The sequence below is a fragment of the Lissotriton helveticus genome, chromosome 6, assembly GCF_964261635.1.
Source record: "Lissotriton helveticus chromosome 6, aLisHel1.1, whole genome shotgun sequence".
NCBI lineage: Eukaryota > Metazoa > Chordata > Amphibia > Caudata > Salamandridae > Lissotriton > Lissotriton helveticus.
In genome coordinates this window covers 932,409,871-932,437,730 of record NC_136067.1, presented here as the reverse complement: position 1 = coordinate 932,437,730, position 27,860 = coordinate 932,409,871, and the positions used below count along the sequence as shown (strand labels likewise).

Below are 27,860 nucleotides of genomic sequence, written 5' to 3'. Positions count from 1 at the left end.
ACAATACGATGCATAATAAAAGCATGGCAATTCAAGGCTACTAAAAAGGACATATACAATGAAAAAATAAATCTATTTAAAGCGAATGCCCTCTCAAAACCTACAGCCTTCAGACTAGACATGTATATAACATTTTCCTCTTAGTGACCGTACCTGAGCTGAGGGGTCTGCCTATTTGGAGCTGGAACCAGGAAGCGCTTTACGAACTTGACAGCCAATCGTAGAACGCAACTAATGTTCTGTTTTTTTCGGGTTGAGCCATATGAGAAGTATAGGGGTGACGACGTTTTAACGAAACAAGACGCCAGTGCCCCGTTTTTCAATGGAGGCGAGTAAATATTTCTCGTGAGTTTTAAAACATCTTTCAAGAAATTCGTAGGCAGCGTGTATATATTTGCGTCATCGCCCTGTAATGTTACCTGTGCATTTCAGTTTTTAATTTAGTTGCAGGAATTCGATCACATACACCCGAGTGACGTGGGAGACTCCCTCTTTTATTGTGGCAAAAAAAAGTTTCTATAACTTATATAGGCATTTCTCCTTGAAGCTGCCTTCAGTCCAATGCTAGGTAGTAAGGAAGTTAAAGTCCCCCTATTTCTTCCTGGAAAATCGTCCTCTTAGCTGCTTTCAAATTATAAACAAGACGTGCGCGTGCAAAAACGAAACCTGTGGTGGGGCGGGACTTCCGTCTTTTGCCAGAAGCCCGCGCCCACGGAGTGCCTGGCCAGAGAAGCAGTGAAGACGCGGGGCTCCCATGGCCGAGGGAGAGCCCCACGGAGGCTGCACAAGTCCGGAGTGGCGGTAAGTGGGCTTAGTTGTAGGGGGGAGGGGAGGCGGCGGGGGGTCTCGGTGCACGTGTGTGTGTGTGCGCGCGTATGTGTGTGTGTATGTGTGTGGCGGCGGGGGGGTGTCTCTGAATGTGTGCGTGCAGGTATGTGCGCTCGTGTGTATGTCTCTGTGTGTGCGCTCGTGTGTGTGCGAGCATGCATGCGTGTGCGAAAGCAGGGGGAGGTGTGGCTGTGTGTGTGTTGGAGCTTCATTTTCGGAGCCTGTACCAGAAAGAGCCCGGTGAGTGGTGGGGTGCATGTTTGTGTGTGTGTGCGTGTGTCTGCATATGTCTGCGTGTGTGTGTGTGCGCGCGTGTGTGTCTGCGTGTGTGTGAGCGCGTGTGTGAGCGCGTGTGTCTGCGTGTGTGTGAGCGCGTGTGTCTGCGTGTGTGTGAGCGCGTGTGTCTGCGTGTGTGCGTGTGTCTGTGTACGTGTGTCTGTGTACGTGTGTCTGTGTGTACCTGTCTGTTTGTATGTGCGCGTCCATATCCATTGTGTGTGTGTGTGTGAACAGCCTGCCGGAATCGGAGCGGGTGTTCACGCGCGCGACCTGATCCGATTCCGGCAGGCTGCGTGCGCGTGCCAGTCTCTTGTCCTCTCCTCTTTAGTCCTTGAAAGCAGAAACGATCACTATAGGCTCGCTTTGCGACAGCAGGGCTTCGCCCTGCACTCGCAGACGCGAGACCTAAAAATGACTTCCATGAAGGTCTCTGCTTGATAAACTGAAAACAAGCTTAATAGGAACACTGACATAGAATAACATCTTTCTCTACTACTGTAAAATAATGTCTGTTAATATTATTTAGACTAAGGCATGTTTTATCCAATCGGTTGGTGTTGGTAAAGTCAACATTAATTGTGGTATAATTTTCATATCACAGGACAGATTATGCATTGCGTTACTCAAGATGTTATCTTTTATCCTGTTGACAGAACACGATCTTTCCAAAACAGCTCAAGAAATAATTATAGGGATTGTTTCCTTTTAGTTTCTGTATGGAATTCTGTGGGGAGGAGATACTTTGAGACAGTTCAGAAGCAATAATATCAAAATCTTGGGCGATATCCAATCCAATCCAAAAATTCTTTATTTCGGCCATTTGAGACCATAAAATACATATAAAACACATGCAAAGATAGAGTATAAAAACAGTGCAAGGAAGCGAAGAACTAATTAATTCAATGCATATAGGAGTTTTGGAAACTAAAGGCCCAGTTGACTACAGTTCATTACAGTTCATTGCACATTTAGAAGTTAAAAGTTACCCTTTTAGTATTTTTCCCCTTATCTGCCACATAGCCATTAGATACTTGGCTACAGCAAAAACAATATAGTGCAGGGTACTTGTCTTCAGAATTCTATGATAGTAGATAGTTTCTGAAGCCCAGATTTCTACACAGTGGCACTAGCCAGTACTTTCTCGGTCTATTGTAAGCTGGGCAAAAAAACAGCACGTGTAGTTCGTCCTCCACGTTCGTGCTGCACCCAGGGCAGATTTTATCGTCCAGCGTTGTCCATTTACTTGTAAAGGCTTTAAGGGGCAGTGTGCCAAACCTCCACTGAATAAAAAGTTTCCTTGCAGTGATGGAAAAGATAATATCCATATATCCTTCGAAGTAAAAAGAACTTTTGGTGGCCAGAAAATGTTCAGTAAGGGTGCCGATTTTCAGAGCACACACGAGCAAAGTTAGGCTCTTGTCCTTGAAAGTCTTGGTGAGCATTTTGCGGGACACCCCTAGACAACCTCTTTCAGGATCATCCCACAGATCGGCCAGTCCCAGTCGATAGAATTCTCGTTTTATGTATGCCACCCCTGGAATTCTGTCGGAATAGTTAAGACTCAGAACGTGCTTCAGATCTTGCCTGTAGTGGGAGAGTTCACTAGTAGACCAGAGCCTATGCCAAAACCTCAGTGGCTTTAGAGCCAATTCTTCCCCTATTGAAGGGAGCCCCAAATCTAGTCTCAGTGGTAGCAGGGGTGTACCTTGTGGTAGAGCCAACAAGCGCCTAAGGAAGTTGTTCTCCACCTTGACGAGTTCTGTCCCGACATTATGACCCCACAGCTCGCCGCCATAGGATGAAGCTGCTCTAGCTTGGGTTTTATACATTTCCAAGGCTGGACTAACTGGTTTGAAGGTTTATGAATTTGAGACCTTCAAAATTGCCCCCACCATTTGGGATAACTTTAAACGGGATCTTGCTATCTGTGGGCCCCAGGATAGATTTTCATGTAAAGTTACCCCCAAATACTGGAACGTTCTGACCCTTTCCAGCCTATCGGATCCCAGGGTTGGATTAGGCCTAGTTGTTGTCGAGGGATTGAATACCATGAATTTGGTTTTTTCTGCGTTGATCTCAAGGCCATGCGCTCTGCAGAAATCCCCAAACCCATCCAGTATCCGTTGGATCCCCATCGGGGATTTGGAGAGCAGGAGGGTATCATCGGCAAACATAATTGCCGGAACCCTCCTGCCTGCCAACCTAGGGGCATCGTTGTTTCTGACATTGTCATGGTAAGATATTACACCGTTAACAAAGAGGCAAAACAGGGTCGGTGCGAGGACACAACCCTGTCTTACCCCCCTGAGAACTGAAAATCTAGATGACAGCGCCCCCTCCCTCCCGCACCTGACCTGGGTAAAATTTCCATCATGGAGCCTGATTATTGCCTGTAATAGCTGTGGAGGAACACCTAGCTCCCTGAGCACCGCCCATAGTTTCTTGCGTGGTACCAAGTCAAATGCGGACCTCAGGTCCACGAACACCATGTACAGACTCCCCCCTCGATCCCCACCGTTTTCCAGTAGAGAAGGACGAGGCGAAAAATCTGGTCCATGGTGGATGTGTTCTTCCTGAAGCCCGCCTGGAGCGGACTAAGGATCGCATTGTCCTCCATCCAGTCCAGGAGGTGGTCCAGCAGAAGACGGGCAAAGAGTTTCTGAGGTACATCTATAAGGCTGATCGGCCTGTAGTTGGCTGGGAGCAGAGGAGAGCCCTTTTTAAAAATCGGTACTATCTCTGCCCCCAGCCAAGTACAGGGGATCTCCATCCCTCTTAGAATAGAGTTGAAAATAATAAGCAGGTAGGGACCCCATATCTCTGGTTGATGTCTGAACAAATCTCCGGGGAGTTTGTCGAGAACTGGAGCCTTCCCCAACGCTAACCTCCCTATGGCATTTAATACCTCACCCAGTGTCAACTCTAGTTTTTCATTGGGCTCCGAGGGGCTATCAAAAACTGCCTCTGTGGGAATTACAGAAGTATCTTGATACAGTTTACTGAAGTGGGATTCCCATATTGAGGCAGCAATGTTTGGCTCTACAGCTGATTTCTGTTCCCCTGCACCTGTATGGACTAATGACCAGAATTTTCTTGAATCCCTGGTTTCCAATGCCAATGATAGGTCATGCCATCTATCCCAATCCCATTCGGACTTTGCATGGGCGATGGCTTCCCTATATTTCCGTCTCAGCTCAGATACTTTATTTTTGTCGGTGCCAGACTTGACCATAAAGATCAACTCTGTTTTTATCTTTTTACACATGGAATTGTACCAAGCTGAGGTTGGTGTCCTCTTCTTCATGCTCACGGTCTCAGGGTAAAAAACCTCTCCTAAGCTTCCCACTAGGTCTGCATGAATTTGACCTAATTTCTCATTAAAATCAGTAGCTTTGGGTTTATTAATCAGTTCATACATTTCAACTAGCTTTGGGAGCGCCAAGTCATAAAGTTTCGTAATGCACTCTGTTGAGCTAACTAATTTCCCCCATCTTACCCTACGTCTGTTATTGGATAGAACTAGGATCCCTGCGTCTTGCTTTGGATCATTAAGTGGCGTACCTTCTTTGGGCCCTGGGTGTACCATATCCAAGCAGAGAGCATTATGATCGCTATCTGCTCTTTCAACCACCCTGAAGTCCAAAACCGTGGGCCACATGCTTGTATCTACAAAAATGTAGTCCAGACGCGATTCGTGGTCCTTCCTATTGAAGGTACACACTGAAGGGGCATCAGATGGTGTGCGCCCATTACAGGCCCTCAGGGCATAGTTCAAGGTAAAGGACATAATCTGCAGCGCTAAGGGAGACCATGATTTCGGGTTTGGAGATTGACAGGGGGGAATCCCCCAGTAATCATCCTCAGCCGTTAAGGCACCCTCCTTTAAACCTTTTAGTGGTTCAAAGTGGCAGTTGAAATCCCCACCCATCAGTATCTTACAGTCAACGGGTAGTTGCCCCAAAAATGAAGATAGATCATCTAGGGTGGATGCTTCCATGGACACACTCACTGGACGCGAGTACACATTGACAATCGCCAGGTTGTAGGCGTCTGGCCATTTGAGAAGAACACATTGTTTGTCCTCCGAATGGGTTGGTATTATCTCCGCTGTACAACTTATGTGACTAGCCACCCAGATAGCGAGCCCATCGGAAGGCCTCCCTTTGCCGCCCCACCTAGCATGGACATAGAAAGTTGCATAACCCACCCTGGGGTAAGCTTCCCTAGCCCAAGTCTCCTGAAAGAGACAGATGTCATTGCTATCTACCAGGGACCCCCAGTCGCTGGAATCTATTTTATTGGCGATGCCTGCAACGTTCCATGAAAGGACCTTCATCCTTTTCGGACCTGGCTTGGATACCATTCCCCTCACTCTCTCACCATCTATATCTGTGCATGGCGCTAGAAACCCGTCCAGAGTTACCTGCCCCTCTTGGACCCCCAAATCAGTTACTTCTTGGAATAATATATTCTGGTGAAGTATTCTTGGTGGTTGATCGGTAGGGAATCCCTGCGTACTAACGGTACCTGGCCGCTCTGGTGATGGGAGGGCAGGGCTACAATTGCCAGAGTCAGTGGCATATGTCCCTGTCCCATGCTGAACAGTATAGGGGACCACCCCTTCGCTACCCCCAATGCATACAGCCCTCGAAAGTCAGTCAACCTGGTGAAGGCAGCTATATCTGTTTGCATGAACATAGTTACTATGTGTAAATGTGTCATGGCGTGGGGGCCTATACCTTGAACCATCAATGGCAAATCCCACCCTAGTCCAGCCGTCATTTGCCTCAGGATGCGAGTCATCGCTTCTTGGGTAAAAAAACGACAGCGGGACCAATTCAATGGATGTATTCCCCGTGGACCCCAACCAGTTACAGATATGGGGGACAATCTGGGAATTCCTAAAACTTACAAGGATACAGTCACCCCCTATTTTCTTTACAGTGTGCCCAACCCATGGAACCCTCCTAACCATCAGTACTTCCCCTCTCAAATTTGATGGTAGTGGCCTGTGAAGGTTCAACCAGCTAATAACTTTGTTGCGTAGGGAGTCAAAAGATTCCACCGCAAAGTTAGAGAGCTCAGGTACCCCGGTCAGAATTACAGTGTGGGCCGCCGCCTCTGGAGGCAGATTGACTACATTTGGCCGTATTAGGCTATTGCCAGTCCGATGGGGACGGTCAGCCATTCTGATGGGCAACTTTTCCTGCCTCGATGTAGTAGTCGAAATAGGCAACTTTGACTTCCGGACTAAAGGCACGGGGGGGGGGAAGTTGCCTTGGAAGGGGTAATGAATTAGGTTGAGGTGGGGTAGCTATGGGAGCATTCGCAATAGCAGTGGAAGTAGGCTGATTTGGAATCACAGTGCTAGGAACACTAGAGGGAGGGGAGATCCCAGTATTTATCGCAGTTACTCCTTGGGTGCTGGTCCACAGACCTTGCTCATCAACCATACCCCCGGTTGCTTTTTCTATTGCTAAAAGTCTGGCGACAGTACAATCAAGCCTAACCAACAGGGGGTCTAGCAGTTTTTTAAGGATATTAGTAATGAAATGGGCGGAGTGGTCCATACTGCTACAAGACCCCTCTCCGAAAATGAACGGGCCAGGCTGTAGTGGCGTCTGAGTATGGGCAGGGTGCATTGGACTCACCATTTCATTGGCAATCACGTTGGAAAATGTTTCCGTGACATCAGTGATGTTAACAGTGGTGTTTGGGATGTGATCCAATTTTGCTCTCTTTACACCCTTTGTCTGCCTGGGTCTTTTTCTTTTCGGGACTGCGCCCTCCCGGAGACCCCGTAAATGTATTGAGTTAGTATCACTCCCCTCTTCCCGAGTCAGAACTGGATGGAGTGTTGGGGGTGACGTCGTCTCAGGAATAGTAAGGGGGGAGTCTCGATCTCGATGTAGATTGGAGGGTGTCCTCAGCTGCTGTAACACTGATTAGATTGTTTGATCGATACTATCCAGAAGGGATAGGTGGGTAACATCCAATAGATCTGGGGATCTGACATTCGTGGTTGAGCCCTGGGAAGATCGCTGCGTGCTTTCAATCCCCTCTGCTAACTGTTTTTCTAGGACTGTGAGTCCATTGTTTACCATAGTATTTGCTTTAATGAGAAAACTATCCAAGGTACCTGTTACCAAGGTGGCCGCTTTACTCCTCGTCTCCCTCGTTGCCATATTGGTCAGTTCCTGGTTTACACAAGTCCAGACCAAGTTATAAGAGTGTGGTTCAAGCAGACCAAGGGCAGCTGGACACGGACTTAGAGGGGTGGCCCGGTCCGGTCTCTCCCGGGCTCGAACGGGATACAACGGGCCCGCCCTTGGCCCGGGCTTTGCCCGGTGCCGCCCCGCGCGCGTTCCGCGTGCGCGGTTTCGGGAGGAGCTATATAGGAGGAGGAGGCGTGGCGTGAAGAGTCCACAGGTGCGGCGGGTTTCAAATCCGCAAGCTCCGCTGGGACTCGCAGTCCCGCTCTAGTCTAAGTGCGCAGTTTCTGCCCCAAAGTGTACTGGTCCGGTATCCCCAAAGCAAGGAGAAGCAGTGTTGAGCCTCTGTCAATTCACTCGACTGCGAGCGGCACAAAGAATGAGGTGGTATTTGAGCATGAAGCAGTTGATAAAGACTGGTTCTGCGCAGGGACATGAAAATTAACAAATTCTGCCTTTAAGACAACTCTTGTTCCAATTTTTTTGTTTACTCTATGCAGAATATTAATAAGAAAGAGTAGCATAATCTGCGCCTCTATTATCTTTGTTAGAAAATATAGTTTGTTGTACTTTAATATACACAATATACAGAATATTTTTCCTCTACGAATCAAAAACACAATTAGTGGTTGTAATGCTCATGACTGTGGTAGGCAGAAAAGTTTTTTGTCCTTTAGTCCCTATGCCTTAAAAACCAATGTGTAACAGAAGTTGCTGTTACTTAAAAGGCTTTTCAATGGTACATACAACCTTTTCAGAAAGATTATCAGTGTCTTGTTCATGCATAATTTCAAATGTATTGTCTTTTGGAATATACATTTGTAACATTTTCCAAACTTAAGTTATGTACAATTTTTGGGAATATGATTTAGAAAACAAAAAATCCAAATGATTGTTTGTGAAACAGCTAAAACCAGGTTACTGACCTGAAACTAGACTTACCCTGAATTGTCCATATAGGGAGATCATTGAGAAGAGAAGGACGATTGCCAACGGACCCCAAAAGTCAGGATTGTCTCTCACCACTTGTCTGTTAAACCCAAGCGATGGCATAGGCATCAACACACAGCGAATTTTGTAGTAAATGTCCGTCAGATCTATGTCCAGCTCTTCCCTATAACAAATGACATTTTTACTTGTTATGAGATGTTATATCAAGCTCACGCTCATTAAATTAAACAAGACTGAAAAAGGACATACTTCTAAACATGTTGGATTACAAGCATGAGAATTTCACAGGACACATGCATGACAGAAAGTAGTTTAAGCTCCACAAAGCAGCTACATTAATCAATATTAGACTGAACAGAGCAAGTGTGTTTGAAATCTATTTGCACTACCAAAAAGTAGATGAACACTCACATGCCTGTCAACTGTTCAAGTTTTGATGTCTAGCCCGGGTGAAATCACCATCAATTCTACCGGTAGATGGGGACATCTATGAATTAACATATCATTCTTTTGCAGCCGAATGTACCCCAAGATTACACAGAAGTGGCAGGCTGCAAGTATCTAATAAAACTCTCCTCAGACAAATTATTCTTTCCTTGTTCCATACTCTACTAACTAGCAAAGGCAAGAGATGGATTAAGTGCAAAGAGGAAGGGACAGACTCTGGTGTGGAAGGTGGTAAATTAGGTTTGGCAACAGCCAAAAGTGAAAGATTAAAAGCCTCTAGTCTACTCTTGAAACTAGCATCTTCTGATTAAAGCACGACTTATTCTTGCCAGCAGAAAGGTAAGTGATGAGATGTAGGGATGTGGCCATTGTGCAGGTCAGAGCATTAGCCCAAATTTTAGGACATGAATAGTTCAATCCAAACAGCATGAAAGTGGTATTGCCCAGGTCCTACTGTTCTCAACACCTGCATGCAAACCCGTTCAGAAGTTTTAATAAGGAGGGTCGTACTCTGTGGCAGCATATGGTAACAAGGCGAGCTACATCTCCAAAGCAATCAAGCTACTGCAGCGTAATACAAAGTATGGGGATGTGCTTAAGAAAAATTGGATTTAAACTATTTTATGATGGGGACTGGAGAGATGGTACGCAAATCATAGCTACCGAAGGGCAAGAACCATGTTATGGGTAGATAATAAACCATGAATAAAAGCTACGGTAGGAAGGAGCACAAGCAATACACTGGGAGAAAGGAGAAAAGAATATATGAGGTATATGCGGTTGTGATACAACATTTTCATTAAAAAAAGTTCTTTGATATGGCTCATTTACAAGAAATGTTTAGGCACATCAAGTCTTTCAGTTGTGCCATGCAAATTATTATTATTTTTTAAAAGATACAGAGCATTTATCACCATCTAACCAAACACTTGAATTAAAGAAAGCTACAATTTTACAATATCACGGAAATACTTTATAAATGTAAATGTAAATGTAGTTGAGCTTATATAGCGCACAGCTACCCGCAGTGGGTTTCCCGGCGCTTGCTTAGGGAACCCTTCCTGGTATTCCCCTGTGAGATAGCAGGGTATCCACAAGGTGAAAGTCAGGCATCCCGCCGCGAGGGGCCGTTGTGGAGATTAAGCAAGCTATTGCCCAGAGTCGCAGAGTGTGAACCCGTGAGTCGAGGAGGCACCGGGGCGAGAATTATCGAGACCGTGGAATTTTTAGCCCAAGACCCGCCGAGGCGGGGAATTGAACCCTGGTCCAGGACCGATCTCAGCTTCCGGGTCTGCTGCCTCTAACCCCTGAGCCACACTTCTCCACTAAAATAAACTTTGCAACAGATAGGGAATTAAATTGCTATCTAATTGGGCACCCGAAGGGTAGGCAAAATAAATAGCTGGTATTTAAAATTAATGCAAAAAAATACTGTATGTATATGAAGTATGTTTTTTTAGGAAAAACAACCATCTGGCAAGACAGCTAAAGCAGCCTCAAAGGCAGACATAATCAAAAGAGGCTTTATATTGGTGGTAGAAATAACATCTATATTAGGGTCTTCTACTAGATGTATTAACAATTATACAACTCAAACACTGTCAGGAAGCACTGTACTTAAATTGGGCATTGAGAGAGGGCTGGCAGAATTATCAGGTACATCCCGTGAGGATTTAACACATAAATTATACCTTTAAATTTCAGATATTCATGAGTGCATTACATTTCGCATTTTGTTAAATAATTTTAAGGATTTTAGGCACAGGAAGACAAGTGGTGAGATCAGCCACTAGAATGGGGCTGGAGTGATTTGTGCCTCAGAGCGGTCACATTACTGCTTGTATCACTGTGAGTTAGAGTAGGGAGAATCACATATAGGTTTAGAATTCTGAATGCCAGCTTGGTATAAAGAGAGAGCAAGAGAAATATGTCCACTAGGTCATATCCATTCAATGATTAGCATTAGATGGCACAATAAACATCTAGATTATAATTGAATTTGTTGGCCCATTGGTAGATTCAGGATCATTAAGGTTCAAAATTTGAATATTTTCTACACAAACTCCCACTCATTTTAAACTCTGCAATACATGCTTTGAAAAAGTCAAATCTGGATTCATAATACCAGAATGTTTACCCTGTGGCTAACTTTCTTCTTACATTATTTCTAAAGTCAAAGGGCGAATTAATTCAACATAAGCAGTATCATGAAAACAGAAACACTTCAGACCCCATCTATTCAAGCCCCGAGACTCTGCATAGTCACGGGTGCAGCTCTCAAGAATGATGATGAGGAATAGGTATAGGATTAACCTCATCAATGCTACAGCAATTCATCCTCTGTGCGGCAGATCCTTGAATTCCATTGTTCATGACGAGCTCAGCTCGTCATGAGCACACAAGCAGTGTACTGCATGACGAGCTGAGCTCGTCATGAGCATGGAAGGGGTTAAGAACCATATGTACTGCTGGATTCACCGATTCCCAACTGTATGGGCACTAAACCATTGTAGACAGGATAGAGCTCTTTCAAGACATTCCAGAACTGTTGTGACTGAAATGAAGTTCATTCGAGAGGCACTGTTACACTAAAATTAGAAGCCTTCTTCCATTAAATTAGATGGAAAACGATCCACCATAGGAAGACAAATCTATAGATAACCCCTCGCCTCCCCTCCCTCTACGATGAAAAAAGGGCCAGGTTTGTGCAGGTTATCTGGCAATAGAGGATTTACAGTATTGAAATTAGTCTTTTAGTATCCTTTGGCACCACCGACACCTGAGACCCTGGCTCATCCTGCAATGAAGGGGCAAACATGGCACAAAGTTAAAACCAGTATCAAGACATAAACAAGCATTTACAATGCAACGGTTTCGCCTTTACAAAAGTTAGAGCTATTGGCATTGTAAATGACAACATTTGTATTTATGTGTTGGTTTTGAAAACAGATAAATAAATGGCATTGTCATTTACAATGCCAATAGCTTAATCTCTCGCAAATGCAACACACACCCACAGAGAGGCCCCCCACACAGAGCCCCCCCACACACACCCACACAGAGCGCCCCCCCCCACAGTATTTACAGTGGAGTTCATCTGTTTTTTTCTACCGCCATGTGACATAGGCTCCTCACCGGGACACCGTGTGATGTGAGTCGCTATGTGCGTCGCACAGTGGCACCCTGCGAGTTGACAGGCATGGTAATGAATTAACAGCACAAGGTGTCCATTTCAATATAGCTACTGGCACGAGAGCCTGGGGTGAGAGTCTGGGCAAAGGATGAGAGGCGGCAAGAAGGCACACTAGCAGAGCCTGCCAGTAGGCACAGACAAAGAAGGATGATGGGGGCGCTAAAATAAACCACCACACCACGCACTCCGAGGCAGAGTCTGCTAAGTACCACAGACACGAGGTGCCCAGGGAGAGATTGTGAACACTAGAGCGCGCATGCAGCGAGAACAGAGCATGTAGTGTGCAATGGTCGTGTCACTGTGTGATATCATTTGATGGAAGCTTCACATCATCCACCTTCAAATGTAATCATTTCTTATCTCCACTGGATAAGTATTTTTAGGATAAAACCCTTCTCTACTCCTTCAGCAAATACTAGGGTGCTGCGTCCCCCTTCTCCCTCTTAGAAAAGCACTTACTCCACAGTCACAAATGTATGTTCAGTCGCAGCGGTGAGTAACTATCTGTACGAGGTATTTGAATACACAAAAACGCCCGAGTTTGTAGATGTTCATTTCTGCAAGAGGCCAGTTTTAAAATGCTAGCGAGCTCACCTCTAAACCTAAATTTGCAGATGCAGCATTTGCACTATATTGGCGCATATTTCAAATTCAAAGAGCACCTTTTACATGAGCAATTGCACCACACCTGATTCTGTAACACTAAATTGTTCCAAGTGGGCTGTTTTACCATACTTAGGAGCTGCCCACAGAGAGCCCCAGCCCATGATTACAGCGCATCCGTGTGCCCTGCTCCCCACAGAGAGTCCCAGTCCATAATTACAGCGCGTCTGTGTGCCCTGCCCCCCACACAGAGTCCCCAGTCCATGGTTACAGCGCGGATGTGTGCCCGTTTGTCTCCTCGAATGCCTATCTGGGATTACAGAGCCCTGCCATGCTCCCCACACAGAGACCCTGACCATGATTGCAGCGCATCTGTGGGCCTTGCTCCCCACAGAGTCACAATTAATGATTACAGCACATCTGTTTGCCCTGCTCACCACACAGAGTCCCAGTCCATGGTTACAGCATATCTGTGTGCCCGCTTCTCTCCTCGAATGTCTAACCGGGATTATAGGCATAACCCCTGCCCTGCTCGGCATCCCTAGACCGGATTACAGGGGGGGAGGGGGCATGTGAACTGATCACTTCACCGGAGCCCCCTCCCAGGGTCCTCCGTCGGATTACGGTTAGGAAAAGTGCCCTGATCCCTAACCCGAATTCATCATTACAGCGGGGACACGTTCCCTGTTTGCTTAATCGAACCCCCCCTCCAAGTGATTACAGGGGGGATATGTTCCCTGCTCCCTAACCCGTTTCCCTGCATTACATGTGTTCCCTGTTCCCGACCTCGGGGCCCCTGTTCTGGCTCGCACGCAGCGGCCTTGAGGGCGGGGTGGTCTGTGACCAGCAGATGGTCCGGCTGGAAGTGACATGTAATCCCTCAGGCTGCACTGCAGACCGGGCGAGCCGGCCTCCCAGCAGTGACAGCTCGCCGTATCCTCTCCGAGAGATGCCGCGGTGTAATCACTCATGAGGCGGGGTCCGCCGCTGGGATTTAATGTCTTATTTTTATTACCGATACAGCCCCACCTTTCCTCCGCCTCACCTAATGCCTGCTAGAGCGAAGTTTGGGAATTTGCATACATTGAAAAAGCAGCAACCGGGGCTAATAACAGACTGCCAGCAGCTTTGTGGCAGATTAAATCACATTTCAAAAGCAGAAAGTGGATTCTGACGTCTCGAATGCAATTTATAAAGGACGCTTATTGCTTGTTTATCATATTGTCGATGGATGTTAGGAGGTGTAGTTGACACCTCTTAAGACCTAATGACGCGCTTTAGTCTCTTGCCGCCCTTTGCTCGAGGCTGGATGGAGCGTCGCTGGGGAATATTCCAAAATAAAGCTTTTGTGGGTGAGACGACAGATGAGGGGATGGGCGGGGGAGCTTTTGGGGAGGAGGGTGCAGCGAGCGGAGCAAGGAAAGAACCCGAGGGGGCGATGAGAGAACGTCAGAGAGTAGTTGAGAGAGAGGGGGGAGTGTAGGAGGGGCTGGGAGAGGGACAGAGACTCAAGAATGAACAGCCGAAGTGATCCTGGAGCAATAAAACAGGTTCGTTCGGCTCCAGGCACGGTGCACGCAATAGTTGTCAGTATAACACGTACCTGTACGGATCTGGAGTCCTTGTTTGCAGCGCAGGTCACAACACAATCCTCACTCTTATTTTCCAACAAAAAACAACAAGTCAGGTCCCGGGCCGGCAGCCAATCACAGCGCAGCCCGGGAAATGACGTCACGGGGGTGTCCCGGCCGGCAGCCAATGACAGCGCGGCCCAGGACAAAGGGGCGGGACTTAAAAAAAGACTGAGAAACGCCTCCGAATCGTGTTTTCCCGGGAAAGCGTGATTGACAGCCTCTGTCTCCCAATGGCTAGCCTCCATTTATGGAGCTAGCCAATGGGAGACAGAGGCGGTACCAAAGCCCCATATGTAGGATCATGAGATTTCGCCCTGGGCGGAGCAACTGCTACGCAGTTGCAACGCCAGGGCGAAACCTAAAAAATACATTGATAGATAATATTTATCTATACATGTATTGATACTTGTATATAGCATAAGTGTATTTAGGATGCAACAGCTTATGTACAAGAGAATTATATTACGGTGGGGTGGGGTATTCTTGCAGTATTTCTCTTCAGCTGAAGCCACTAGTCTTGAGCTGCTATGTCGCCAACAGTGACAATAAACACTAACTTATGTTCTTCATCCTGGAATGATACTAATACAATGGTAGTCAAAGAGAGAGAAAAGTACTAAAAGTCTTGCGTAATTCAACAATAAAAACAATAAAAGCAGAAATGAAACAAAACTGTACGAAACAATATAATGGGATTTGGTAAGCTCATCACGTTTTTCATACAGAGACTGTAACAGAGAACTCCTCTCACCAGCACCAACTGGATTTGTTTGCCCACACTAGTGGACACAGAACAGAGATTGGATTTCCAGAAGTTATGGAAAAATGGCGCAACTACTGCTAAACAAAAACAGAATGGTGCAATTCCAGAAACAAAATGCAAATTGTCTCATGGGAATTTTTTTTTGCTATTGTGTTAGAAAAGGGTTTAGGTAACATTTGACTACTGCAGCTTTTTGTCACACCAGACCATGACCTGAAACCAGTCGGCAGTGTTGTTTTGAATATGCAAGGAGAAATAGGGTATAACATGAGGTATGAAACAAGGCTTCCTTCCAATGTCTGTTCAGTAAGTAAGCTCCAAAACAAAGTCATAAAAGACAATCATTCACAAAGCTAAAGGTCTGTGTTTAGTAGTGTAGGGTGGAGTGTACGGGTTAGCTGTGGATGAGACGTTGGATGGATTGTTGAGCAGATGATGGGATGTGTTGGTTATAAAGCTGGTGGGTAAGTAGGTGGATAAATCAGTAGGTGGAGATGAATAAGTGAGTGGGTTAGCAGGTCGCTAGAATCACATTGCAATACCAGTTTCTAGACTGCCAGCTGATTGTTCGCCTTCCCTCTGTCTGATCACAGCCTCCTGTTTGCTCATTAAGTGCCTGTGTGGCATTTCTACTCTGCTCCCCAGCGCCTGTGTGCAGTCAGCCAAACTTGTGTCCATTGCCTGCAACTTTGTAGCAGCTTTGATTGTAATTGTTTATTTTGTTGGTGTCATTTTGTCCTTCTTCCTCTTGTCTTTCCCGCGCAGTTTCCTGCTTCCGGCCATTTCCCTCTGCTCGCCGCCTCCTTCTTGCCAACCAGCGCCCCGCTCCTTCCCCCAGAACCTCATGGAGGCAGCGGCTGCACCATCGGCACACCAAAAGCAGGCCCATCTGTGCCTGGATGCGCCCTGGTCCTCCTACTATCTACCACTACACCTCCAAGGAGCTCCTGGCCCTTTACCCTGGGAATCACAACAACAGCTGCTTCACTTCCTAACCGCGGTCAACCAAAGGACACTTCACCTGCCACAACTGCCTCTTCGCCTGCCACACAGGAGCTCCTGCCCGCACCTTTCTCAATCAGAAGACTTTGATCAACCTGGACCTGCTCCAAAGCATCCTGATCAACGCCCGGTCCCTCTGCAATGGAAATCTGGGATAGCATCACCACCCTGTCCCTGGACGTTGCCTTCATCACCAAAACATGCCTCAACCCCTACTCAACATTGCCACTGCCACTGCTGACGGCTATAGGATGATACAATGAGACCACACCAACAAACACAGTGGGGGCATTGCCATCATCTTCAGGGAAACCATCTGATGCACCGTTACCAACGACATCCTGTTACCTTTCATGGAACATCTCAACTTCCATATACATACCGACACTAAGACCATGGTAAGAGGCACCACTGCCTACAGGCACCCAGGACCCCGACCAGCTTTCTGCAACACCACCTCCATCGCCCCCATAGCCATCGACTCCCACCACTACATCCTACTCAGCGACCTCAATTTCCAAGTCGATGACCCCAATGATGTCAACTCCATCACACCCCTTGTTGCCTTAAAATATGCAAAGCTCTTCACAACTAAGGAGCATCCTACATCAACCACCGACTGAACTTCAATCTGCCCTCAAGACACCTGTGCTCAGCCTCACTCACCCTTGCACACCCCCCACATTCAACGCAGCCGCAGCGAGGGACGTTCCTTCTCCTAAATCGCTACCAAGACCTGGAACGACCTGCCCCTTCACATCCGAATAGCACCCTCCCTTCAGAAAGAAACTCACACATTCCGATTGATTGATTTACACAAAACTGTCCAGCTTGCTCAATGCTCCAATCTAAGAGCACACGATTCACCCTCAAACACACATACCTAACGCAGGCAGACATATCACACATATAGCTGTCTGCATTCAGAGAGTCATCCATTCAGGCAGGCTCAGCCTGCCAACCAGACAATCGCAACTCCTTATTCAAACAGCCAAAGAACAGCATCATGAAAGGCACATAACAGGCAAAAGCAAGGAGTCTGACAAAGGTACACAACTACAAATCCAGGCAGGAGCTCAAATATCTAGAAAAGCACAGTTACACACTAAAACAGACAATAAGTATATATACACACACAAATCACATGAGAATCATAAATACAGATAAGCACTTAAGCAGGCAGAACCATGCATCTTACCCACACATTTACACTCAAGCAAGCACCAGCAAGCATAAAGTCGTCTGCCTCCTATTGGTTGGCACTAACCAAGATGGCAAATCCTTCATAATGCAGGCATGAGATTGATTCAGAAGATAAAAAAGTAGCACCAGCTCTGCCAACAATGAAAGGCAGGCCAGTTGTTCCAAGAAGGGCTGAATCTGGCTCATGGAGATATATGGCTGCATCCCGACAAAGCCAAGGCCTGTATGCCCAGTCTGTATTTCTTTTTTTGTAAAAAGGGTTTTAGTTATTTTAAACAACAAAGAACAATACACAAAAGTGTGCTACAGTGTTAAACAAAACGTTTCATAGCAGTGGGAGCCACTGTAGGAGGCCAAAAATCAGCAGTGAACATTTGACAGTAAATCCCACAGCATAAAACAAATTACCCTTAGAGCCCAACAAGGGAGGTTGACAATGGTTTTGCATCATACTGTGATAGTTCTTCCTCACTATTGTTCAGCATGGCAGTCCTCTCTATCCAGTCGCTAAAATCGTACACAACCGATAATTTGTCCTAACCCTAGTCTTGCACACCTTTTCTGCAACTAGTCATTTTCTCAGATCTCTTTTTGACAGATCAAGGTATTGGCCATAGCTCTATAACCAATAAAATGCTATGCAAGACTATGACGTGTGGCCGCAAATTTAAACCAAACCTTTTCTTGTTTGGCTGCGGATGTAAACCATAAACACAGTGTCCGGGAGCCGGTTGGCAGAGTACCTGCAGTGGTCTTTAAATTCGTCAGCACAACTTACTTAAATGCTCTCTCCTCAATGAGCAATGGACAGAGAATATACTTATGGCAGCTGAGGCAATAACGTTGAAAATGTCATGCTCCCTGTGCTGTTTGCCAAGCAGCTAAAGCAGTTGGCATATCATTTCTCCCCAAAGTCCTGCTTTCCAGTGGAAGCCCCATTGACAAGTGGGAGGTGTGTGTACAAGTGGCTAAGTGAGACTTTTTACAACAGCATTCTTTGTCAATGCTCAGAGGTTAAACATCAAGGAAGCTGTTAAACCTAGAGACATATGGGGCCCCCTGGTAGGTTGCAATGTGGGAATCTATCCTGCACTCCTATGATTAGTACCAAATTAGTCACTTTTAAATGAAAAAATTTTTTGGTCTGTATTGGGAGCTACCCAGTGGTCAGTTGAGCCCACAACTGTGGATAAAATGCTATGTAGAGGCCTGGTGAAAGCCAGGTCTGGAGACTGGGTAGCTCCCAATACAGACCAAAAAATTTTTTCATTTAAAAGTGACTAATTTGGTACTAATCATAGGAGTGCAGGATAGATTCCCACATTGCAGTTTGTTCACAGCCCCACACTACACTGCACCCACAAAAATTTTTTGATCATGGCCTCTTTTCATGATATAGCCAACCTCACTCTGAACCAAGCAGAAATTAAAGTATATGGCTCAGATGAGGCAGCCTCAATCTATTCTTTGATCGAACAAGTACGCACATTCAGCACGTCTAAGGGCACTACCACCCAAATGTTAAAACAGTTGGAATATATTATGCGGAAGGAAGTCAATCAACGTTTGCACGCGACCACTCTGATAGAGTATTACAAGGTGAAGAGAATTCCGAGGGGTTTACGAATCGCTCTTAAACCAATGTTGTTTGGAGATTGTAACACAACTGGCGTAATTTATGCCATACTATGCCCATGCGGACTCAGCTATGTGGGAAGGACTTCACGTAAAATTAAAACTCGAATCATCGAGCATAAAAGCACCATACGCAACAGGTCCACCACATCTTGTTTAGCTACACACTGGAACACCTTCAGTCACACTATACCCCAACTGAGATTTACCATCCTAGAAGTTGTTGAGCAACACAAGGGAGTAGATCACAACATAGCCTTGGCACGGAGAGAGACTTGTTGGATAAAAAGGTTGGGGACGCTCACACCAGGTGGGCTTAACGACCAGTACGAGATGGTATGCTTTTTATAATGACAAATACGGTGAGACAATAACTACTCATCTGGTATTAACTTTGTCTGTTTTGCTCTCTGTGATGACTATTGTACAGGATTGACAATCTACTCACACTATTAGGATATTGCTTTTCACAAGGGTGTTGGCATGCTACATCATTTAACTTTATTCATTACCTATATCCCCCACACACCCTTAACGTTCGTATTATTTTCCAAAAGCTTCTTCATTTACTCTACAGTACTTCTTTCATTTCACTATATCTACATTACGCATAATCATACAAAGCCTGCACTGTTCAAGCCTTTGAGCAGGATAGTTACGGTTGGATCATCATTTAATGTATATCCTTCCTTGATGCCATACGTTTTGATGATACTTTAACGAGTGACTAGCTTCACTCCGATATTGGAACATGTTAGGATGTTGTGGGCTTTTACTTTTATTACCGGTGCACGTTACGCAGAATCAGATAAAGGCAACACCCTGCTAGCTTTTGAGCAGGATAGTGACGGTTGGATTAGCATTTAATATTCAATGCTTTCCTCAATGCTATACGTTGTGATGACACTTTAATGAGTGGCCTGTTGCACTCCGATTTTTGAATATTTAGGACGTTGTTTGTTTTTACTTTCACACCGGGGCACGTCGCGCTCTAGTATTTAAGGTCTCACCGTCGGGACCGGATGTTTACGCCGGAAGTAATCCTGATGGCATAGGTCGTGATTAGTCTGAGAACGAAGGTAGGCGCTCAAACAGTAATGGCGTTTGTTACAACCCCCCAGTAGTTAAATGCAGCGTCCGTCTTCATCCCATTTTCACTGTCGCTTACAATAGGTGGCTCCACAAGCAGGTCCTGTCCGAACGAGGAAGCGTTTTCTACATACCGCCGACACATGCAATAGCGGTAAGGGAATTCAACGTCTGAGGTGTGGTTGTTTAACTTTTGCACTAAACGTGTACAGAAATCATAATGGTGTCCGCTACATCTTTTGCAGCGGCTATGTTCGACAATATAAGACGTCCTGAGACTTTCTTCACATAAGCCCGCCCTAACATTTGGCTATATAGCTAGCTGGTAAGACCTGCTCACTTATCAGTGTCACTGCATGACTCACGTTAGCTTCGTATGTACTGATAATTATCCATATTGCCCTCTTAGGTTTATACAAACCCTAGCAACGATACTCGAGCCATTGACAGGCACATATCCCTCAGGTTTGACAACTACACTTTTTTCTGCATGTTTAATACTATCGTTTTTTTATCAGGGATTGGTTTTTTATTAAAGCACTCTCTTGTTCTCACTTAAATGCATCCTAACAACTACTAGGGAGTGGTACACTTCTGTAGGTATGTTTGAGTTCTCTCTCACAGCAAGTTGCAGATGACACGACTCATGTTTGTTTACATACCCCAAGACATGGTGCGTCACTCACCTTCACCCCCACTTGATATCTACTTTGTGCATGAAACACATTTTTTAATTGCACTCTGTTAGGGGAATGATTGTTAATCCTAATGTTATGGTTATACTGTATCAGACATTTTTGTACAAGGAAACCAACTGTTGTTATTATTTTTGCAGTGCCTCCAATCGGACTGATGTGCACGTAATTGATTTACATTTTATAGAAACACATTTACAAGTCTAATTCCCCTGATGAAGGGTCGTTCTGACCCGAAATGCATTGGGAAATGTTGAAATTTCGGTTGTAATATGTTTTGTGTATGTGAACAATTTGATTACTAAATTGATATCCTTTTGTATGTAAATATCACATCTTTTTGATATGTTTTGAATTCGATTCAAGTCATGGTTTACAAGCCAAAAATTGGTTTCAATTAAAATGACTTAAACTTTTGTTTTGAATGTATGAATACATACGAATAGAGTATCAACCTATTTGAAACCTTAGGGACCGATAGGTGAGCTCCCAGTCTCCAGACCTGGCTTTCACCAGGCCTCTACATAGCCCCCTGGTAGGTTACATGATCCGGCGGTCGACCGCAGATGACACACCTGAGAGGGATACTGTCCCTCCCTAAGGCCACGCTGTCCGGCCTTAGAACGGACTTGCACACTACATGCAACATCCACAGGTCACAGTGGTTGGCACGGACCATGTCTCCCCTACTGTGGAATGACTAGCATAATCAGCTATCGTTCCTGGTGCTCCTATACTAACTACTCAGACTCCCCCCCCCCTCTTTGGTAGTAAGTGTCTCCCCTCTCCCTTCCCCTATTGCCTCCACGGGACACGCAGTTACCATCCACGCCACATCTTCCGTGCCTGTAGACACATCCTTCGGCCCGCTACACTACGCATGGCACATGGCTCATATCTTAGTCTCAGGACTCACTAGAGATCCTATCAAAGTATGGAGCTCTAACCGTTAGGCTTTACATTACAACGCTTACCTGCACTGCCTCACTGATTTGTCAACTATTATATCCTCTATTATCCTTCAAGGAAGGTCGGAATGCCTCTTAGGTTTTCCCAGGTTGGGAAGTTTTTATATTACTGTTTTCTTAGCACATGTTGAAATGTATAACACTGTTCTGCAGCTGCTCATCCTCTCAAACCCCTACAATGCCGACTGGCCCACTGTTATCTTGTTTGCTTATACATTGCCGTCGGGCCTCAGGGATGCCGACTTCGAGGCTGTGTTACATTCCTATATTACGCTGCCAGCCTCTGGGTTGTGGGCACTAACAGCTGTGTACTCTGGTCTACATCATGTAATAAAGCAGTGTTGAACCTCAAAAAAAAACAACAACAAAAAAACCCTCAAGGAAGCTGTTTAGTTAGCACCCTTGAAAAAATACTGCAACATTAAAATGGCCTTTGAAATGCATCCTTAAAAAAGAAGAACAAAATTACCATGAAAACTGCATGCCACAGAAGTGTGTGTAATTTTTGTCAGCACTCTTGACAAGAACAAGAGCTGCAGCTCTTTCACGTCCGAGATTCTAAAATACTTGAGAGGCTGTCACCACAGAAAATAAAAAATAAGGTCCACTTAATGCCAGCCAAAAGAATACAGGAAATTGGGGAACGTGCAGAAGAGACTGGTCTGGCAGCACAGTGAGACATGTATGGCTGATAACATGAGTGATTGGAGTTCATATTAGTAAGGAGTTCATATTTGTAACACCATTGACAAGCAGTAACAAACCACAGGCATGGTAACACCAAGTGCAACAAGCATTTGCAATGCAATAGGTCTCGCATGAGGAAAGTTTGAGTTATTGGCATTGTAAATGACAAATGTTTTATTTATGTTTTGTTTTTGAAAGTAGCTAAATGAATAGCTTTGTCATTTACAATGCCAATAGTCATAACTTTCGCAAATGTGACACCTATAGTATTTGTAATGCAATATGTGTTGTATTTACGGGACTTTCATGTATTGATATTACAAATAACAATGGCTTTTAATGGTTTTAATAATTAATTCTTAAATAAAAGTTACTGTAATTTATAATGGCAATAGCTTAAACTTTTGTAAATAACTTTTGTGAAGATTATGTTCAGTGTATTTTATTGTGACGAAAATCCCAAAACAGAAGTGAAATATTAACATCTTTTTGTTACATTTGTAATAAAGCTTGAAACATTGAGAGAACATATTTGAACCAGTTGTTGTTGAATGGTTGCACAGATTGATGCTGTGGTGGCGCTGAGTGATGTTGTGATGGCGAACGAGTGATGCTGTGGTAGCACTTAGTGATGTTGTGGTGCCCCTGAATGATGATGTGGTGGTGCTGAGTGATGCTGTATGCTATGCTATGTTTTGTTTTACTATCCTATGTTTGGTTTTGTTATGCTATGCTATGTTTTGCTATCCTATGCTTTGATTTGTTATGCTATGCTTTGTTTTGTTATGCTATGCTTTGTTTTGCTATGCTTTGTTTTGCTATGATATGCTATGTTTTGTTGTGTTGTATTATGCTATGCTTTGTTTTACTATGCTATGTTTTGTTATGCTATGCTATGCTATATTTTGTTGTGTTTGGTATGCTATGCTATGTTTTGCTATGCTATTGTATGTTTTGTTGTGTTTTGCTAAGCTATGCTATATTTTGTTGTGTTTTGCTACGTTTAGTTATGCTATGTGTTGTGTTTTGTTATGCTATGTATTGTTATGTTATGTTATGCTAAGTTTTGTTATGCTATGCTATGTTTTGTTATGCTATGCTATGTTTTGTTATGCTATGCTGGTGAGGGTGTGTGAGGGTGAGTGAGGGTGTGTGAGGGTGTGTGAGGGTGTGTAAGGGTAAGAGGGGTGTGAGGGTGAGGGGGTGTGAGGGTGAGGGTGTGTGAGGGTGAGGGGGTGTGAGGGTGAGGGGGTGGGAGGGGGTGTGAGGGTGAGGGGGTGTGAGGGGGTGGGAGGGTGAGGGGGTGAGGATGTGAGGGTGTGTGAGGGTGAGGGTGTGAGGGTGTGTGAGGGTGAGGGTGTGAGGGTGTGTGAGGGTGAGAGGGTGTGAGGGGGTGTGAGGGTGAGCGGGTGTGAGGGTGAGGGAGTTTGAGGGTGAGGGGGTGTGAGGGAGGGTGAGGTGGTGTGAGGGGATGTGAGGGAGGGTGAGAGGATGTGAGGGAGGGTGAGGGGATGTGACAGTGAGGTTGAGGGTGAGCGTGTGAGGATGTGTGAGGGTGGGGGGTGTGAGCGTGAGGGTGTAGTAGGGATAGCTTCGCATGTGACTTACTGCCAGCTCTCTTGTGAGGTGTACAAAGACAGAAGGTAAAGAGTAACACACAGGAGCTGATTAATTGCACACACACCTCAGGAACTGTGACTCCCTCCCTCCGCAATTTTGCAGTACATAAAGTAGTCCATTTGTATGCGAAATCCGAAGTGACCCAACCATTAAAATTACAAATATTTCTCAAAGGCTCAAAGTGTTGGAGACACCAGGAGTATAAAATGGTTTTCGCCAGCGGCGAGGTGTTTCTGAAAAAGTATAGTGCTTTTTGGTGCGTTGCAAGACCCTGAAGTTAAAATGCGAAGTTTTTGGTCACATTTTTTAATGCTCCTTTTTTAATCCGCCCACCCCCAAACATCCGCGCATAGGGTCCAACTCGCATGCTAAGTTTGCTCGATGGATGTGGTATTAACATTTTCCCAGGGTTGCTTTAGGGTGCCAATCCGCAGGGCCCTTCACTGCCGCCACGGCTCAGTAAATAAAGATGCTCACAAAGGAGACAGAGCTAGGAAAAGTGCACCGTTGGGCACAGGGGACCGGCAGTGTTTTGAAGACAGCAGGGCTGAGGCACTGGGTAATATTGCTATTAGGCTATTCTCTGCCACATCCTTGTGCACATATCTCAGGGCACTGCAGGGCCCCCGAGGGCTGTACCCAGCAACCCGCCCGCTAGCTCCCTCCACCACCCCCACGTCCATCTATCGATGCTTTTGCAAAGCAGGCCCTGTCTGGGACAGCCCTGCTCGGTTGCCATGGCTGCAGTGTGCTGCAAGGGGGGGTTGGAGAGCTCCTTGCTGCTAAGGTCGCTCCTTCCTCAGCGTCTCAGAGATCGCAGGGCGGCATATGGATGGTCCCCTATTCGTCAGGTCCATTTTATAAGAGCTGATGGCCTGGTCCAACTCAAAAAGGCTAGACTTTTGTGTAATGCATGTGCACAGAGAACATACAAAGAGACCGGCACACCTGCAGACACTGATTTTCACAAAATTCAACAAACCTATGCACAAAGACTAACTAAAATATAAGGGCACCAACGCATACCCACCAATCAAGACCAGTCATGCATAACTTTATGCAGCAGGAGGCACAGGGTGGTGTGCCTCAGTGCGAAAATGAGTGATGTACTTCAGGTGAACCCTGCGTGGTGTTTCGCACAGGAGCACTACATTCTGCGCATTAGAGAAACGTGGGCTGCTGTGCGACAGGCAGGTACTAAGTACAGTTCATGGGCACAGGTCTGTGTGCATTATAGGTCCACAGGCAGGTTTGCAATAGGGGGTACTGGGGAGAGGATGTGGCATAACGGCCAGAGCTGCCGACTTTGGCACAGGGAACCAGGATCGAGTCTCGGCGGCGGCTCAACATCCTGTGATTCTGGGCAAATCATGTCATGTCCCCAGGCCTACAAAAAAAATAAAAAGCAACAGCGTCCCAACCTCCTCCCTCAAAATGGTGCACATTACACCGTTCCACTCATTTTTGTAGTGCACGTTCTTTTTCTGTGTGACCCTAAGCACTACATCAGGAAAATCCAACTTATCATCCTCTCTAAGCAGCCCTTATTGTTTTATTCACGCAGACAGGGCAAACCTTGAAAACGGGTGACTACGTACCTGTGTATGAGAACAGAAAGCAGCTGCACATCCGGGCTGGGAGGAGGACCTGGGAGGGCGGGGGCTGCCCGCGCGGTATTTTTAACTTTCGTGGCGAAGAGGGAGCCCCGGCGCCAAAGCGAAGTGTGGGAGCTGTGGCCCGGGTCCCAGGAGGGGGCCTGGGTGAAGACCAGCGGATAGCACTGCGGGGCTCCCATGCCTAAGGGGAGAGCCCCGCTGTGGCTGCAGAAGAAGCCCTGGGTCAGAAATGGCATCGGATGAGGCCGTCGATGCAAGTGCGGGGCTCCCATAAGTGAGGGAAGCCCAGCGTGTGCCAGGTAATGCGTGTGTGTGTCTACGCGTTCACAGCTTGCTTGTCTAGGCTGCTGGGGGGGCGCCGTGTGTGTGTGCGTGTGTGTGTGTGTGTGTGCGTGTGTCTGTGTGTGTCTGTGTGTGTCTGTGTGTGTCTGTCTGTGTGTGTCTGTGTGTGTCTGTGTGTGTCTGTGTGTGTCTGTGTGTATCTGTGTGTGTGTCTGTGTGTGTGTCTGTGTGTGTCTGTGAGTGTGTCTGTGTGTGTCTGTGAGTGTGTCTGTGTGTGTCTGTGAGTGTGTCTCTGTGTGTCTGTGAGTGTGTCTCTGTGTGTCTGTGAGTGTGTCTCTGTGTGCCTGTGAGTGTGTCTGTGTGCCTGTGAGTGTGAGTGTGTGCGTGTGCGTGTGTGTGTGTGTGTGTGTGTTCTGATCTATTGTGACTGAACAGCATGCCCATCTCTTGTCTCCTGGGAAGCACAGCCGTTAGCTATAGGTCTCGCGGCGAGACAGCGCTTTGCGCTGTAATCGCCATTGTGAGACCTAAAAATGTTAGGTTACGAGATAACTAGACACAGTAGGGATACCGTTACTAACCCCAGGCCTTTCAATAGTTTCAATAATACATTTGTTAAGGAAATACACATTCTAGATACCGAAATAGCAATAGCTGCAATGCCGTGTCATAAGAGTAATTCAAACTTTGGGAGTGGCATAAATGAAATGACTAAAATTAAATGTAAAATTATTGTAAAAATACAAACTCAATATAAAAGTAAAACTTTATTCACCAACACCCCATAAAAAATGCTTGTTAATCGTTCCCTATAACAGTAAATACGGTTTATTCCTAAAACTCAAGACTCTGAGCCCATATGTAGCAAAACCCAAAAGGGCCCACCTGGTAAGAGAAATAAGCTATAGTTTCATTATCAAAGTGATAAGTGGTCTAAACTGTTACATTGATGAACAAGGCCCACAGGCACCTAGAATTATTTGAGAGTAAATCTACTCATTTTCCCGAACATCTTGGAATTATGCCAGGAACAAGGAATGTAGCAAGTTAGAAAAAAAAATTGTTCTGGCAATAATTTTGCTACATGGTAAGACTTACTCAGTACACAGTAAATCCCAAGAAATGTATTTATTTCAGTAAAATATGCTGTGGGATAGGTAGTTGCATAAGCCTTTCTTTGAAAGGATCACAGAAGAAGTGGTTGAAACTAACAGGACATCGTCATTACCCTTTGCTGCTTCTCATTATCATAATAAAATTGGTTCTAACTTGTATGGAACTGGAGGTTTAAAAAAAGGTATGGGTCATTTTAAAATTGCAATGCACAATGTGTTTAAGTCCCTTTTTATTAGGTCTCGCCTGGCGTTGCAGCCAGAAAGCGCTGTCGCCAGCGAGACTTATTGTCAGCGTCATGCCTCTCAAGGGAAACAGACCGGGGCACGCGCGGCGATTGGGGTCTGTGGACGTGCACGTACAGCCACGTGCACATCACCTGTCCCGCTTTCGCAGGCAAGCCAGCATACAGTTTCACTTTCGCGTTCAGCTACTACAGTGTAACTTTCGGGCCATCGACTCATCTGGTCTGGGGGGGGGAGGGGGTTGCTCCTAAACGGTGGCTGGCTGCAGCCGGAGCACTCCAGCTCTTCTATAGTTCTGGCTGCACAATGCGGGGCTCTCTCCATAGGCATGCACTGCTATGTCCTGCTCTTCACCCGGGTCCTGGGACTTCAGCCCCAGCACTTCCTCGTTGGCGCCGGGGCACGCAAAAGTTGCAGGTCAGCGCATGCGCGGGCAGCCCTCACCGTCCCAGGTCTCCTCCCCAGGCCGGATGTCAAGCTGCTTTCTGTTTTGCTAGTTAACTTCAGAGGACGTATCATCAGCTAGCCTCTAGGGGGCACTGCGGCCTTTAAGGATTGCCGTGTAAAATGTAACCCTGGACTGCTCGAGACAGGAACTGGCTATTGTAGTGAGGCGGCTCCGACTCGAAAGATGACAGGAGCTGTCTCTGCCAGGAAGAGGTGCATCAGCCCAAGGGCCGTCAACCGCCCCAGCGAGGAGTAAAACATGCACAGAACCGGTGTTCGTGAACGCGACTCTCATTCTTCCTGTAGGCGGGTCCACTATATGATGACAAGATGTCCAAGTGCATGCAT

The 27,860-nt window shown here is 46.0% G+C and overlaps 1 protein-coding gene across 1 annotated transcript in view; it reads right to left on the bottom strand.

The window, feature by feature from the left end:
- YIPF4 (Yip1 domain family member 4) overlaps positions 1-27,860 on the bottom strand; it is a 216,640-nt gene that overhangs the window by 75,847 nt on the left and 112,933 nt on the right. The window contains exon 3 of the mRNA XM_078648575.1: positions 8,262-8,433. Coding sequence (XP_078504701.1) covers positions 8,262-8,433 — 172 coding nt within the window. The remainder of the gene's footprint in view (positions 1-8,261; positions 8,434-27,860) is intronic.